The sequence below is a fragment of the Arachis duranensis genome, chromosome 9 (genome assembly GCF_000817695.3).
Source record: "Arachis duranensis cultivar V14167 chromosome 9, aradu.V14167.gnm2.J7QH, whole genome shotgun sequence".
In the NCBI taxonomy this organism is placed as follows: Eukaryota; Viridiplantae; Streptophyta; class Magnoliopsida; order Fabales; family Fabaceae; genus Arachis; species Arachis duranensis.
Window position 1 is genome coordinate 11432093 of NC_029780.3, and position 17604 is coordinate 11449696.

The window sequence follows — 17604 nt, forward strand, 5'->3', positions numbered from 1 at the left end:
ATCTTGGTGATTGTTTAGCGTAATTTGTATGATTAAATTTTGGTATTGTTATGGATCTTTATGATAAATTTAGTACTCAGTCACTTATCACAATTTATCTATAAAAAAAGTTTTGAACAGGATGGATCTAAAATTTTAGTAGAAAAGAGATCCAAAATTAAAATTTTTTACAATCAAATATAATATTATATATTTAATAATATATATAATCATGATTAATTTTTTTAATTAAAAAATATTAATAAATTTTTGTCAAATAAAGAAGTTATCTTTATTCTTATAAGATATAAAAATATCTATTTTTTATTTTTTGTTAATTAATTTATTTTATTAAGTATTGGATAAAATATGTAAAATATACTTGTTTAATGAACTTATTTAATATCTAATAAATAATAATTTTAACATCATAAAAAATTTTAAAGTAGAAAATAAAATCATCTTTAGGTGAAACGAATTCGATCAATTATAATATTTATATATTAAAAACATAAAAAATAAAAATTATATAAATAAAAATGTCTGTTCACAATATAAAATATGAATAGAAATTAAACAAATTTGTGGATGTAGATAAAGAAATGGTTATGATACTATAATTTATGTTTCATTGAATTGATTATCTTTTTCAGTTTTTACATTTATTCTGCAGAAGCAATTACACTTACCTATTCAATATTAAATTTCGAAAAAGAATATCAATTCTAATAATTCTGTCTTCGTCTATCAAAACAACTGAAAATATTTCAAAAAAATTAAAGTAAGCATAGCTTTACAAAAAGTTTACGCTCTTCTTTATCTCTAAAACTAGGATGTCCTAACCAACTGACGGCTATTCCATCTCCATTATCCAATGAATGTGAATGAGTCGAATTACTTATCCCTTGATCTATTAGTGAACTATCTCTTCAGCAATTATGAAAGATGTTCCACTAAAAATATTCTTGTTATTGTTTCAACTCATATTCTCCAAAAAGTGGATCCTGCTCTAATAGCTCCGAATAAATTAAATACATGCATTAAGATACAAAGGCTTCTTATTCTACAACAACGAAAACACTTTTTCACTCTTTCATATACTAAAGGATTTCACTTGAAAAGGAGAATGTTCCATACTAATGGACTCAGATACATAACCATAACTATGGATTCTAATATACGAGATTTTGTAGTAATTACCAATGAGACCCTATCGATTAGTATTATACAAAAACAATCCATTATAGACACTAATATAATTAGATCTACTCTTCATAGACAAACTTGGAATTTGCAATCTCAAATAAGATCAGTTAAAGATCATGGGATCCTTTTCTATTAGATAGGAAGGAATATTTTTAAAAATGTATTTCTAAGTAATTGCTCTAACTAAAAAGACAAAATAATTTTTCATTATCTCGATTGAAGTAATGAGCCCCAATATTGATATATTAGGAGCTCATTACTTCAACTAATTTCGGTATTTTTCGAATGGATTTCTTAGTTGTTGAGAGGGTTGTCCAAAAGTAATATATAAAGCATACCTAGTAAAACTTACAAGTAAATCAGATATAGAGAATTACCCTTTTTTTTATTTTAGGACATTGGTGTAATATTGAAGTGCATTTAAATTGTTTATGTGAATTATCTTAAATATATAAATTTTATTATTTTATATTTTTATTTGTGTAGTATTATTTTAAGAATTTTGTTAACTTGTGCCTTAAGAACATAAATTAAGCATACCATAAAAATTAAAAATATATATTTTACAAAAGTTATTACAAAAATTATTTATTTTTATATTTTCAATGCATTAAATACAATAAAAGTATTAAAAAATTTTATTGTTATCTTTTTTAGTAAAGACCCAATTCGGTCCTTGTCCATTTTTACGAAGGACAAAGCGATTCCTGTAAAAAAAAGGGACATTTCAGTCCTCAACCTTTTTATTTCGAGACAATACGATATCTCTGTTAAAAAAATTGTTAAATAATAACAAAAATAAATTTTGTGAGAATTTTATTTGTATTTTGTGGGAGTTTAAAATTCCCACAAAAATCTTTTCCACAATATAATCCATTACTACTACTGCTACCACTATTTTTTTCATCCTCATTATTATTCCTCCTACCTCTATTATTTTTATTGTATAACCATACTTTATCATCATCATTATCTCTTCTACTATCATCATCAATACCAAAATTATCAACATTAAAATTCTCTTCTTTCATTTCTTATTCGATGTTATTTTTTTTCTTTAAAGGTATTACAATTACTTTTTTTTGCAACATCATTTTCATCAATGGATTTTCTTCGCTTAACCACCATTGGTGAAGAAATTTTTCAAAAACAAACTCATTAACAGTGTGTGGAGGTTTAAAACCCCCACAAAATACAAATATAACCCGCACAAAATTAATTTTTATTATTATTTAATAAATTTTTTAACAAAAGGATCGTATTGTCCCAAAATAAAAATGTTGAGGGTCGAAGTATCCTTTTTTAAACAGAGATCGCTTTGTCCTTCATCAAAAGAGTTAGGTGTTTACTCTTATCTTTTTAAAATATGTCCTTATTCTTAGAACATAAGTTAATTAAATCCTTATTTTAATTATTCCGGATGATAGAAGTACTGCATTAACAAATGTATATTGAATTTTGAAAATTGTTACTGTTAGAGGATAATTGAAAAAGTCTAAAGAGATAGTATTTTTATTAAAATTTGATTAGCACTTATTTAATAAAAAAAGTAAGTAATTCTACATCATTAGATGTAATTTAATCTTACACTATTAAAAATATTAATGATAACTAATTAATGATTACAAATCATAAAATCTGCCGATTCTCTAGCACTCATAATTAAAATTTATTATTTTTTACTATTATTTTTAGTTATTGGCCCAATTATTTTAGTTTAATAATTTAACAACATATTTTATTCTACTAATTAATAATTAAAAATAATAAATTTTAATAATTTTTTAGTATTTCTTTTAAATTTTATTTGGAAGATAATTGTATTGTAGAAAAATTATGATTGGGCACAAGTGAAATGGTGAAATTATGGCCAAATAATTTGCAATAATTTTTTTTCATTTTAGGTCGTACATGGAATTGCAGATTTCCCTAAAGTGGTGTGGTATATCTGAAAGCTTTCCAATAATTTATAGTTCTTTTATAATAAGTATACATTACTTTTTCTTCTGAGTGAAGAGGATAAATTCTTTCTAAACCTTCTACAAGAAATATTTGTCATTGCACTCTCTCCATCTCACCCCATCCTATATTATTTCTAACTTGCTCTTCATCTCAATGGATTCTTAAATATTCAAGACTTCTTGGCATATAATATTTTTGGCATAAATAAAATTATTTTGTGAAACATCACCTTCAAAAATATCAAAACACACATTCATTTACCATCAAGATCCAAAATTAACAAAAAAAAAAAAACAATACACTCAAAAAGATATTAAAATTTTGTACCACATGAATAGTTCAGATACAAACAATTTTTATATTGTCCTTATTAGTAGTTGCAATTTAATTAATGTCAGGAATAATTTGTTGTGATGACAAGCGAAAGAAAAAAAAATAGCTTGTTGTATGTTGTGTTAACAGTAGATGTCTCTTATCTCAAAAGAACAATTATATTAATATTTATTTCTAAAATTATTTTTCAACTTCAAAAATGCTATTCCCATTATATATTTAATGGAAGGAATAAAATCTAAATTAAATACGAGTTTAATAATTATTAAAGGAAAAACAAATTAATTCATTATATAAAAAATCATAAACAGAGAATTTACAATAAAGAACCACATAGCTTTTATGTCGTTGGCAACCTAAAAAAAATGAGCAAAAACCATGTTTCAAACTGAAATACCAAAATTTCACAGTAAAAATCATTCTGCGCGAATGGAAGAGAAGAAGGAAAGAGGAGAGTTTTATAGGAAAATAAAAATGAAAACCATCAGAAATAGCGGATCATTTGCATCAAGTGATTCTCAGACGACCGTCGTGAGAAAATGTAAATCCAAGTTCATCACATGGCTTTCTTGTGTCAACCTAACCGGAAACCATTAAGATATGAACATAAAAAAGGAGCAAAGAGAAACCTAACACAGAAACCGAAAATTTGTGGAACCAAAAATTAAACTAATAAAAGTAAAATACCACTAGTTTTTGCGTAGTCTTAAGTACAGGGTTGGCAGCCGAAAGAACGAAACTATTTAAAGAGGAGGGACTATTAGGGTTGGAGGATTTTTTTTTTTTCAGGGTCCACAGTTGGACTGTTGGAGGATGGTTGATTATCAGTATTGCCAATCTTAGTTTTTGGGCTATATGCCTAGTCACTTTTTGTAATGGATGCTTATCATAACCTATCGTTTTTATGTTTTGGTCTTGTCCGCAAAGTTGATTATACATTCTCGTTTTCGGTACCCTAAGGCCCAGAAAAAGGACCACTAACAAAACCAATGTTGGATGAGTGTAAGAAGTTTTTTCACGAGTTTTAGAAAAACAGATAATGCATCTGCCTAAAAATAAAATCACAAGTATGCGCTCCCAACTAATTAAACTTTACTACGGTGCGCAGCTGAGTCTTTAATTGAGTAGTTAAATATGTTACCTCTTGTACCCGAATTTAAATTTTAACAGTAGTCAAGTAATAGACAGAATTTTTAACAGTAGTAGAAGAACACATTTTGTTATGACTGTTAAACAGAATGTATATAAAAAAATTATTATCCTCCCTCAAATTAAAGGTGCAAAACCTCTCATATTTTTTAGTGTGCAAGTAAGGGAGCTTCCACCTCTATGAAGGTGATGAAATTTGATTTGGTCATAATTGAGGAAATATATATTGCATCTTCTTCTATAAGCCCATCAGATATATATCAGAATTCTCATCATTCATTGGTATTCATATTTTAGTAATACACTTTTAATTTCTATTCTTTTCAAAATTAACATCTCTTCTTTTGTTCTATTTATGAAGATGGAAACTTAGATGTAGTCGACTTTACGATTAAGTTGATAATTGAGAGTCATTAGATGATTTGACTAATTTGACTAAATTTTCATTTAACAGCTCTTAACTATCACTTCACGTGAAGTCGACTGTATCTGAGTTTTCACCATTTATGAATTATTATTGTAATCTATGATGCACATATACAGAACACGACGTGATACAAAATACGTTAATACACAAATTTTAAAATTTTATAACACACATATATATATAATATTGTGATATTTACTGATATTAAAACATAAATTAATTTTTTAATTTTTTATTTTAATTATATAAAATATTTTTATTTTAATAAATAATAATATATATAATTTTAAAATTTATTTTAAAAATACATGTTAAAAATAAAAAAAAATATATTAATATGTGATGGTATTTAGATATATTTAAAAAAATTATTTTTTATTAAGATACGATTAGATATAATAAATAAGTGTATAAAATAAATATCATTAAATATTATATACAAAATATTAGTCAAACTATGTTCGTGCCCGAAAATTCCAAGAGTGTTCTCGCAATTGTTTGACTATAATAAATACTAAATAATATTAGTCACCAAAAAATATTATTTTGCTTTACAATTAGATAGTAAGAATTGAGAAGATCATTTTCCGTTGAAACTTACTATGACAACTTTTAACAATGTTTTATAGTTCCTCGCTTTTATTTATTCTTTTGTATGACCAAGTTATAGACCTATTGACTATTGTTAATAGCAAAACATTAGTTATTCATTCTATAAGAGAAAAATTTTACCACAAGAAAAAAGGCATAATATATTCCCATTGTCCAAAAAGCTAAAGGATGAACATGTGCAAGTGTAACCAGTACCCACAAAGAGTCTACATAAATAATCATCTAAATTACAAAAACACTTTATTAGTACATCAAAATTAAATTCTAATTTTATATAAATATATAATAATAACTAATTTTAATATATAAATAATATTTTTATACATATATATACGAAGCTATATTATATAGCGTATATAGTACACAATTAGCTGCCAATTATATGGTAATAAACTCAACAAAGATACATAAAATAATCATCAGTAACTGCAATGCAAGAGGCATTAATCAACTATGATCATCTTAATTTCCAGGCTTGATTAAAATGATGGTCTGAATGTTGGATCACCTACCAGTGATATCAGTGAATATGGGAGTGACTTGTCCATTGAGGACTGAATAAGTATCTTCACCTTTATTGAAAGATGGAGGCACAGCAGGCCACACAAAAGCAGGCCTCTCTTGAGGCACCACTGGCGGCTGTGCTTCCCCGTTCAGAACTTGCAGAACAGTTCTCATTGAAGGCCTATGGTGCGGGTTTGGATGGCAACAAGCCAACCCCAAAACAAGAACTCTAGAAGCTTCTTCATCCTTCATCTCTTTACTTATCTTTTTGTCCACAGCACTCACTATTCTCCCCTCTCCGTGAAGCTCCCAAACCCAATACACAATGCTGTTCTTGTAATCATCCTGTCCGTTCACATTCCCTGGCCTTCTTCCGCACACTACTTCCAACACAAGAACGCCGAACGCGTACACATCGGTTTCCACCGTCGCCCTTCCGATGAGGAATGTTTCCGGGGACATGTACCCTGGCGTCCCTGCAATCTCCTTTGTGGAATGGTGAGTTTCATTTCTCTTCTGAATGGTTCGCGCCAATCCGAAATCCCCTAACTTGGCATTGAATTCTGAATCTAACATTATGTTGCTGGCCTTGATGTCCCTATGAAGCACCCTTTTCTCACAACCATTGTGGAGATAGTCCAATGCTTGAGCCACACCATATATCACTCTCTGCCTAGTTTCCCAATTTAGTGTTGAATTGTTAAATCCTTCCCCAAATTCATTGCCAAGATTTTTTTTCTTATCGAATAGGTACTTGTCTAGGCTTCCATTAGGCATGTACTCATAAATAAGAAGGAGCTCTCCTTTTTCATAGCACCAACCAATCAGTTTGACCAAATTCTTGTGGTGGAGGCTTCCGATTGTTGTGACTTCGGCTATGAATTCTTGCTTCCCTTGGCGCGAATCCTTCGAGTGACTCTTTACAGCTATCTCCTTGTTTTCGAGTAGCCCTTTATAAACTGTTCCAAAACCACCTTCACCAAGCTTGTTTTGAAGGCTGAATCCGCCCGTTGCTTTTCTAATTTCCTTTAACCGGAACTTCTTTGGAGCCATGGATGAATGTTGAATCTGATCCTCTATCCTCGGGTATGCATCTCCTGAAGCTCCCACACCATGATTCCTTCGCCAAATTAGGAGAAACACAACACCACCAATCATAATAATAATAATAACGGTTGCAACAGTTATCCAAATCCACAACAGGTTCTTATCATCATGAATGATATCTACACCGTTGAACTCCCATGCTCTAACACAATTCAACTCAGTGTAGTTACTCGTTGAAGCAGAGAATCCGACATAAACCTCTTCCTGAAGATAGGAAGAAAGATTAAGTGGTGGAGATACCAAAAGCGTCTCCATTGGCGAAGTTCTTGTACTCATGGAACCAAACACGGATATAACATCATTATCATACTGAATTCTTATAGTTACATTAATACCTGATGAAATATTAATCCCTTTGATTAACAATGGTTCCTGTTTGATGGAATAGACACTGTTTATGTTAATACCAACGTGGTTATCAGGGCCATCTTCTGCAAAACTTTTTCTTGTGTCAAATTCCACAGCAAGAATCCCAGCTTGAGAAGTTCCATTAGTTGTGGCGTTCACAATTCCCAGCCACTCTCCCGAACTGTTGTCCGGGAGAGCGGTGTTTGCGGTTAAGATGAAGGCCAAGCCCTCTCCACCAGGGGAAGTTTGAGGATTGATGTTAAGAACAAAAGTGGTGGTGAAACTTGCAATTTGTTTCTTGTTCTTGCTCCATAATCTGAATGGTTTATTGTGGAATGTCCGTCCTGAATAATGGCGTATTTCGCCACGGATATCAGGGGTTACTTGGATGGCGTCTAGGTAGATTTTTGAGTTTTTGCTTAGCAGTAAATGAGATTCATCTTGGTTTAAGTAACAAAGAAAAGTACATGTTGGAAGAACTATGGAAGAGATTGTTGAAGCTAATTAAGGCCAATTATCTGGGTCTTATGATGAGATTTTTATGTTCATCATTCTTTCTTTGTATAATTCATGTATAGTTAGGTGAGGTCAAATGATTTGAGTAGACTTTTAATTAGATGTTGGAAGCTTCCTTATCTTTTCGGCTTATGTATTTCTCTGTTTATATTCAACTATTCATAGTCTATTATTATGACGTTTGTTGTATGACATTTTCCAATTGAATAATTTATTAAAAATATTATTTACACACTAAAATCCATCGTTAAAATCAGTTGTCATATATTTATAAAATAATATTTTTAATTAAGTGTTGGAAACTTCTTTATCTTTTCTACTTATGTATTTCTCAATTGTTACATAGTTTATTATTATGATGACGTGTGATGCATGACGTTTTCCAACTGAATAATAGATAGGCTTTAACCACTCGTTCTGAGTAATGAACTACCAAATTAAAAATAATTAAAATAAATTTAAAACCAATACAATAAATGCCAATGTCTTATATTAAAATGGAAACAAATGTTTGTATATTTTGTTGAATGTTATGCTGACTATATTTAAAGTAGTTTTTTGTTGGGCAACCGTGGAGAGTTCTGGACAATTGGGGAGATTTCGATGAAGAATTAAGCGAGAGAATATAATATGAGAAGACACCACATCCAATTAAAAATCTTAAGGTATCAAGTAAATTGGTTTCTCATCTTATAAACTACTCACTTTTCCTTACTTTTTTTTATGTTGGACTAACTTCAACACTCCTCACACTTGCAACACTAACAATTTTTCCCTCAAGTGTGAGCCCTCCACATTAAGCATTAACTCCCCTCTAACTCCTCCACCACATATGAGTATTCGTCCATCACACCGCCGCAAAACACCGCGGGACACGCCGCCCGGACCACCAGACCGATTAAACCATCGGCTCTTATACCACTTGTTGGGCCAACCGTGGGGAGCTCTCGACAACCGGAGAGATTTCGGGGAGGAATCAAGCGAGAGAACATAAGATGAGAAGACACCACATCCAACTCAAAACCTTAAAGTGTCAAGTAAATAGGTCTCTCATCTTATAAACTCCTCACTCTTCCTTACTTTCTTTGATGTGAAACGAACTTTAACATTCCTCACACTTGCAACACTAACATTTTTAAAGTAGTTTTTTAGATTCTGGTATATTAATTTAATTTCTAAAATTTTAATTATACTAATTTAATTCCTCAAATAACTTTTAAATGACATATTAGTTTCACAATTTATTTTAAACGTAAATCAGTAATTAAATTACTGATGTGGCATAATTAATACCACGTAGCATCGTCACTAACTCCTACATCATTACTAACTCTCACATCATTATTATTCTCATACATCCTTTCTCATTCCTGATTCTTTGAACCACATTAATTACCACAACCATCATTTCTAATCCGCCACCATATTACCATCGCACCTCCTTCGCCGTTGGATCCACACCTACTACATCTACAACCTCTGCTGGCTTTTGTTTCAGCTTCAGCATCTATTCTACTCTCTACTTTTAGTGCTTCGTCAGCATTAAAGATGGTAATTGCAGCGTCTCACCTATCATCTCCACTATTAGCAGGTACGTCCGCTGTCCCTCACCGATTAAAACCAACTATTCGGATCTCACAAATCCTCATGCTTCACGAATCCACCATTTCTATTTTTCTCTTCTTGTTCTTATGATGTCATGCGAATCTGGAGTTAACGTAGGTCAATCCGTTGGTCAATTTGTTGGAATTCGACTTAAGATGGTTAACACTAGCTCAGAAACCGCCTAAAGATCCTCAACAATTGCTCCTTTATGTTTTCACAATTTGACATGCTCTCTGACTCTGACGTTGATTGGTGGGACTCCCTCTCCCCTGATCTTGATAACTTCACCAACGAATTCATCATTTTCGATCATTGCAACAATTCTTCACTCTGCAACCATTTTGCATAGCTAATTTCACTTTTAGGATTGGTTGAGAGGACGGCGGGTTGTCAATATGGGTCAGGAGAGGATAGTGGAGTCGTAGAAGTGGCGGTTGAGGGTGTCGAGGAGGGAGTGGAGGTCACTCTGTGTCTTGAGCTTGCCGTGAGAGGGGTTGGGGGAGTGGTAGTATTAGGGTAAGGGAGAGAGCATGGTGAAGCGTTTGGACGAGAGAAGGGATGTATGTGAATGATGATGATGCGAGAGTTAGTGATGATGTGGGGATTATGTGATGATGCCATGTGGTATTAGTTGTGCCATATTAATAGTTTGGCTGCTGATTCACGTCAAAAATAGGTTAAAGGATTAGTATGCCATTCGAAGGCCAATTTAAAAGATTAAATTAGTGCAATTGAAATTTTAAAGATCAAATTAATGTACAAACTAAATTTAAGCGATCATTTTTAGGTTTAATTATTCTGCAGATCCTTATAGTTTCACCGAATTTTTAATTAGGTCCTTATACTTTTTTTCTTTTAATTGGGTCCTTATACATTAATTTTTTTTCAATTTAGTCCCTATTAATGTTAAACGTCAAAAAAATGTTAGTGAATAGTAAAATTACTTTTATACCCTTAGGGACCTAATTAAAAAGAAAAAAAACCATAAGGACCTAATTAAAAATTTGATAAAACTATAAATATTCAATGAAAGATATTCCTATAATCCATATCAAATAATTTTAGTACATAAAAGATATTTCTATAATCCCTTTTATTTTGTCACCATCATCCTTTTGCTTATTTATATACAAATTGTACTAGATACCTTTTTTTTTAACTTTCAAGATACCTTATCTTAAGAACATACAAAAAAAAAGGAATGGCTAAAATGAAACAAAAATAATAGTAATAAGTATATATAAAATTCAATTTCTATTATTCAAGTATATTCATTATGATCATGTAATATTTTACATTTGTGTGGATTCATAGAATATAATTTGTATCTTTATCATATCATGGAACACCATAGACCACCACAAGACTATGTAATTTGTGTTATGAAATTTGAAATCTAAAAATGAAAACAACAGAGAACGTAGTTTCAATGTAATACAGATAAGCTGGAATCATGTTGCAGCCTCCCACTCTCTGATCAACAATAACATTAATACTGCCGATTTTCAAGCCGAGAAGGATTTTGAAATAGCAGACTTGAGTTCATCAGGTGTCCCAACAAGATATCACTTTCTACCAAAATCAGTTCTTGTGTTGCAACCTCCCGTTCTCTTTGGAAGTTCTCCAGTTACCACCATATACACCTCTATTATTGAAAACAATCACTACCACATGTAATTAGTACCGAATCAATGTCTGAATTGAAAAAAGAAAAAAAGATTAATCATCACACAATTGCAAGAGTAATTTATTACATATAAAAGCAAATATATGCAATCATATATGATCATATCAACATAACGAAAGAACTTTCATATGACATATGGTAACAAGAACCATTGATAGAGTAATAACTAAAATATTTTACAAAAACTGATTTCTATATGGTTCTTCAAACAAGAGAACCAATTTGACTGACAAAATTTCAAAAACAAGTATATTGAAGGCATGAATTTTTTCTATGTTTAGGCTAGAACAAGCAATACATATTTTCTTAAGTATCAACAAAAGACAAGATATATAAGGCAACAGTCCAGAATTTTTTCTATACATTCCTGAATTAAACCATGTAAAAAAGTATCAATAGTCACCTATTCATTTATAATTTAGTTTCCAGAAGAAGGAACTCTTACAAACAATCCCGACAAATTCAGGACGATAAAAAAGAGAAAAAGGAAATTCAATTTCATAATCAACATCATCACAGCAACAACAATCAACAATAAACAAAATTCATAATCAATAAAATCATTTCATACATCAATTCATCAATTAACAAAATCCTGCGAAAATATCTAAAGTCATCTCAATTTTTGGCTTATCTTGCTCACTTTGATCTAGTTTTATAGAATGCATATTAGGGGAACTCTTGATTTCTTTTTCTTTCTTTTTCTTTTTCAAAATTTTAACATCTCCAACATCTTTCTTTTTGTCCGACAGAGCTGCTTCCCTGTTTCATTGAAAAAAATCATAAATAAATTAAAAAACATAAAGAACACTAAAGCAGAGAAAACAAGCATGCATACAAACTATAATTTAGAATTAGTGATATCACCTATTGTGTCTAACTATCTTAAAGAGCATTGTTAATTTCCAAAACTATTTGAATAATACTATTGCCATTACCATCATCATCTGACTCTACCAAATGATACTTCTTTTTAAGCCATCCATGTTTGCTTTTCTTACCTTCTGGTTTGATATCATCAGAAGCATAAACAACGTACCTACCTATCATTTGTGAATATCAAAAGACATTGAAAAAATTGTAAAGGTAATGAAAGGCAAAAAGATATTATTTTGACTTTGTTTATATTTAAAGTCTTTCGATTTAAGAGTGCATCAAAACATGCTTCAAATTCTATTAAAAGTACTCTACAATTGCAATAATTAATATCTTTTCTAAAAAAATTATACAAGATCAAGCGGGGAAAAGTCAAATAAAACCGGAACACACAAGCAAGATAGGAGATGGATGAACATTGAACGTGCCTTCATTGGAAATAGGAAATTGCGGGAAAACCTCCGGATTAGGATTATCATCAATAAAACGATCTTCCAAATCATCTTCATCGCTGCGATCTGACCTCTCATTCTCTGTGTCAACAATATCCACACTCTCTGTCCATTATAGCTGAGGAAACAAATACCATTTTAAAACAAAAGGAAAAAAGAAAGGCAAATACAGTTGGAGAGTGAAGGATATGAAGAGGGAACGGCAAGGCACGGTGAGGGAACGCGACGGAACCCACGGACAAACTGTGTTGAACAGACAGATGGACAGCGCAGAGCAGACCAAAAGCGACGAAGGACCACCAACCGACGGATGGTCACACTGCCATGGACGACGATGCAGATGGACGATGATACCAATGAATGAAGGAGAAACACCACCGAACAGGAACTTCAGAGAACAAGTTAGGGTTGGATAGGTTCTCTCACTTTGGACAAAATATCAAGGGTTAGTTTTGGTATTTTAGAAAAAAAAAGCATGGTTAATTAATTATTCTAATTTAATTACGAGAATATTCAATTTTTAACAGAATATTCCGTTATATTAAACGGTTTTGTCACGGCAGAGACTAAATTGAAAAAAAAGTTAACGTATAGGGACTCAATTGAAAAGAAAAAAAAGTATAAGGACCTAATTAAAAATTCAGTAAAACTATAGGAACTTGCAGAGTAATTAAACCTTTAAAAATTTAGTCTATTATATTTCTCCTGTAAAGTCGCAAAAAAAATACTCCTCCTATAAATTTGTGGGTAATTTACACTTATTCTTGATTTGCTCATGTGTGCATTTCAAACATTTTAAATTAACCTTATTTTATGACCTTTTAGAAAACTATAAAAAGAAACTTTTGGTAATATGATTTTATAAGTTACACAAATGTTATGACAAAAAATTTTCGTCTCTCTGCATATATTGTCCCACGGATCAAATTTTGCTTTTCTTCAAATATTATATTGTGTTCATTCTTTTGATTCAACTATATTTGTTCTATTTCATGAAGTTGCTGAACAATAATCATATCTAATTATATTTTTGTTAAGTTATGAATTTCAATAGTGTAACATATAATTTATATCACTATTATATTAATAATCACTTAGATTATTAATATAATTAGAATATATTTGACGTTGTTATTTCGTTGTGCTTAATATTAATATTATTGATATAATTATATGATTAGTTTATATATATGTTTTACCAAAATATTTTTAATATTTTTATTTAAAACAATTATCTATTATTAAAAAATAAATTAAATCCGTGCAATGCACGACACTAATATCTAATTTTTGTTAGGGTTAATAGTCAAATTAATCCTTCAAAAATTGACCAATCGCCAATCGTCAATTTCGCCTTTGAATGATTTCTTTCCTCAAAAATTTAAAATATTCTCCCTTCGTCAATTAGTTAACAATTTTTGCTAATATTTAACCACGTAAATTGTTAAGCAACAAATAAGCACATATCAAAACGGCGTCGTTTTGGTTATTGATAGGATTTGAACCAAAACGACGTCGTTTCTCTTCATCTCTTCCCATTTTCAAGCACTACAATTACTCTTTCTTCCTCTTTCATACAAAACACGAAGAGAGGAAAGGCGATGGAACTCTAATAAAAAAGAAGAACACAATGCTGTCATCGGTGACGCTATGAGTGAGAGTAGTGATAGTAATTGCAATTTTTGATCGTGAGAGACCACCATCGAACTGCCTTGGGGAGGCATTGTCACCGGACGTGAGAAGTAATCACCATTTTCTCTCTCTTTTTTAGTCATTGTTTGGTATTATCAATCTACAGATTAAATCATAAGGGGTTCGGGTGGGGTTTTTTGCGGCAGTGATAATGTTAGGATTTTGATTGATTATGTTTGTTGTTGTGTTATTTTGTTGAAAGTTTATAAATCTATTTGTGCTCTATTTTTTAGGTAAGAATCATTTGGGATTATGGCCCTTAGGTAGCGTTTGTTTGCGAGACAGAGACCAAGAGACAGAGACAGAGAGACAGAGACCAAGAGACAGAGACAGAAATAAGTATTAATATTGTGTTTGGTGTGAAAGTGTACAAGACTAATTTATGTCTCAGTATCCTGTTTGGTTCGAAATAAAAATTGGAGACAAAATAGGTAAAATTACTAAAATGCCCTTAATTTAAATTAAGAACCCTTACCCCAAACACAATTTCATTTTTATCAGCATCCAACCCTAACCCTTTTTTTCCTCTTCTCTACCGTTTCTCCTCTTCTCTGTCGTGAACTCCTGGAGCCTGACCCGCTGCAAGTAGCACCTCCAATGGTGGAAACCACGGCGGCGCCTCTCTAGTTCTCCTTGGTTCATCTTCGTGGCCCCAGTTGTCACCCTTGGATTGTGACGCTGCTGGTGTATTCACACCGGTGGGTCTGCGTCACCACCGTCTCGAAGCTGTGCATCTGGTCTCCACTGTTTCTATGTCAACGGAGCTGGTATGTTCTTTCAATTTAAGTTATTTGCTTGTTAATTCTGTGAAGTTCAGGAGGGATTTTTGATTCCCCCATTTTCTGATTTGTGAAACCCTCACCTTCTAATTTGTCGGCATGTTGATGAGAACGTTTAAATTCCTCGTTGGATGAATTGACATTTGCCCTGATTTGCTTAAAATTGATGATTTGTGCTTCAAATGTTGAAGATTTCTGAAGTTGTTATATCCGAGTTCTTATTTGCCCTCATTTGCATATTTATGAATTCTGTGTCATCTTTTTTAAAGATTTGGGAATGTGTGATTGTTGATTGCTGATTCCATTGTTTGTGTATTATAATTTTTTTCAGCTTACTTGTGCTTGTTAATTGCCGATTTGTAAATCTGTGATTGTTATTTTTTAAAATTTATTTTTGACGATTACTGTATAAAAAATAAAAAAAGATTATTTGAGAGCTGTTTATCATAATTATGTTCTTGTTGTAACCCTTTTTTGTTATCAAAATTAGTACTCACTGTTATATGGAAATTTATTGGAAAAGCTAGAGGCACCAATATTTGATTTTAAATACAAAAGATTAGACATTAGTTAGTTTGTTTGTTAATTGTATCTTGCCTGAATTAGTAGTTAGTGAAGTTTGTTATTTCCTTCTTGACTTCTCAATCTGATTTTCACAATTGTTTATTGAATTGTTGCTGTCAAGAGTTGCAGATTCTTATACATTAGTGCTTTTATATTAATGGTTACCCAAACAGGTCATTGCCATTACAAATGAAACAGCAAAAAATAACAAAATACTAAAAATACTAAAACAAGTAGTTGCCATTATATATGATAATAAAACAGCAAACAGTATCACAAACAAGAAGTTGCCATTACAAATGAAGATGAGCTATTACTATTTTTCCCGTCTAAATAAGTCATACAAATTAAAATGTGGCCATTACAACAATACTCAATCCCTTATAGGGTTTGTTTTACACTACTCTTACTACTCCATACGACTTGCACGTCACTCTTCATACATCTCAGTTGCTATGTTGTCACGCCAGTTAGTCCACTCATTCGTGTTTTCAACCACATCAATCATTCCATCCTGTTCTTCATCTCCATCAGGCATAAATTCATCCAATATGCTACCTTCCTCCTCCGGATCCATCTCCATACTCTTTCGAATGAAATTTTGCAGCAAACAACAGGCAATAATTATCTGAGATTGTGTCTTTAGAGGGTAAAAGCTAGGGCTTCTTAAGATGGACCACCTCTTTTTCAGCAAACCAAAGCATCGCTCAATGATATTCCTTGCGGAAGAATTCACCCTATTAAAATATTCTTGGTAATTGCGCGGTGCACGTGCTCCTTGGGCCCACTCTCTTACATGATAACGAGTGCCTCTATACGGTGCGAGAAACCCCGGACCATTTGTGTAACCAGCATCAACTAAATAGTAGTTACCTATAGACAAGTAACGTAAACAAGGTAAGACGTTGGCTATCGTGAACTCAAGGTAATTTTATAAGCTTAACTCCAAAGATGGCATCATTACCGTGCGGTATCTTAAGACTATTACGACGAGTTATTGCATCTCGAAGTACCCGTGAATCAGACGCCGATCCCTCCCATCCACTGAGTACATAGACAAAACCCATCTCCCGGTTACACACACCTAAGACATTGGTGCAGATTTTACCCTTTCTTGTTTGGTATCTTGTCTTCTCCGGCTCGGGGACTGTCACCTCTATATAAGTGTCATCTAATGCTCCCAAGTAACCCTATCATCCATAGAAAGTTATGATACTCAGATATAGAATCCTTCAGAAAATACCCAAACATACACAACATCGAATAAGCTCTACCTTAAACCTTCTCCATATGGGGTCACCACAATCCTCTTCAACTGGTGTAGCCTTGGCAAACAAAATGCTTTGAATCCGTATCATAGCCTTCAAAACTTTATAAAATACTTACTAACTGTCTCGCCGGACCTACAAAATATAACCTGCAGACTATGATTTTTTTTGTGATGCGCTAAGATAATTAAGAAAGACGCAACCTGCTCCGGCAGGCTTACATGACCATCCTCGGTAAGTCCTCCTTGAACTTGGAGCAACTCACACAAATTAGCAAAGACATTTGTGTTCATTTTCAACTCCCAGATACAATTCATATCACCCTCACCAACGATACGCTCTAAAGCCTCACGTCTAACTCTACTATTCATTCTTCCTCCTAACGATAATTGGCCACTAGTTCTATCTCTAAAGTAAACAAATAGCGTAAGCACAAAGAACAACATCAAGTCTTCATGGTTAGATCTCATATCTTCATAAAAAGACACGCATCGCTTAATAATTTCAAACCGCTCCATTTCTTCCTAGCAAAATCATT

At 31.9% G+C, this 17604-nt stretch overlaps 1 protein-coding gene and 1 non-coding gene across 2 annotated transcripts; both read right to left on the bottom strand.

The window, feature by feature from the left end:
- Positions 1-3959: 3959 nt before the first annotated feature.
- LOC127741863 (small nucleolar RNA Z161/Z228) lies at positions 3960-4047 on the bottom strand. Its single transcript, XR_008003068.1, has one exon. It is a non-coding gene; the product is annotated as a small nucleolar RNA Z161/Z228 (small nucleolar RNA).
- Positions 4048-6033: 1986 nt separating this feature from the next.
- On the bottom strand, positions 6034-9135 carry LOC107464702 (probable L-type lectin-domain containing receptor kinase S.5). Its single transcript, XM_052254186.1, has 2 exons — positions 8952-9135; positions 6034-8067 (listed from the first exon to the last, which is right to left on the bottom strand). The coding sequence occupies exons 1-2, from the start codon at positions 9133-9135 to the stop codon at positions 6173-6175; spliced, it is 2079 nt and encodes a 692-aa protein (XP_052110146.1). The 3' UTR covers positions 6034-6172.
- Positions 9136-17604: the final 8469 nt, after the last annotated feature.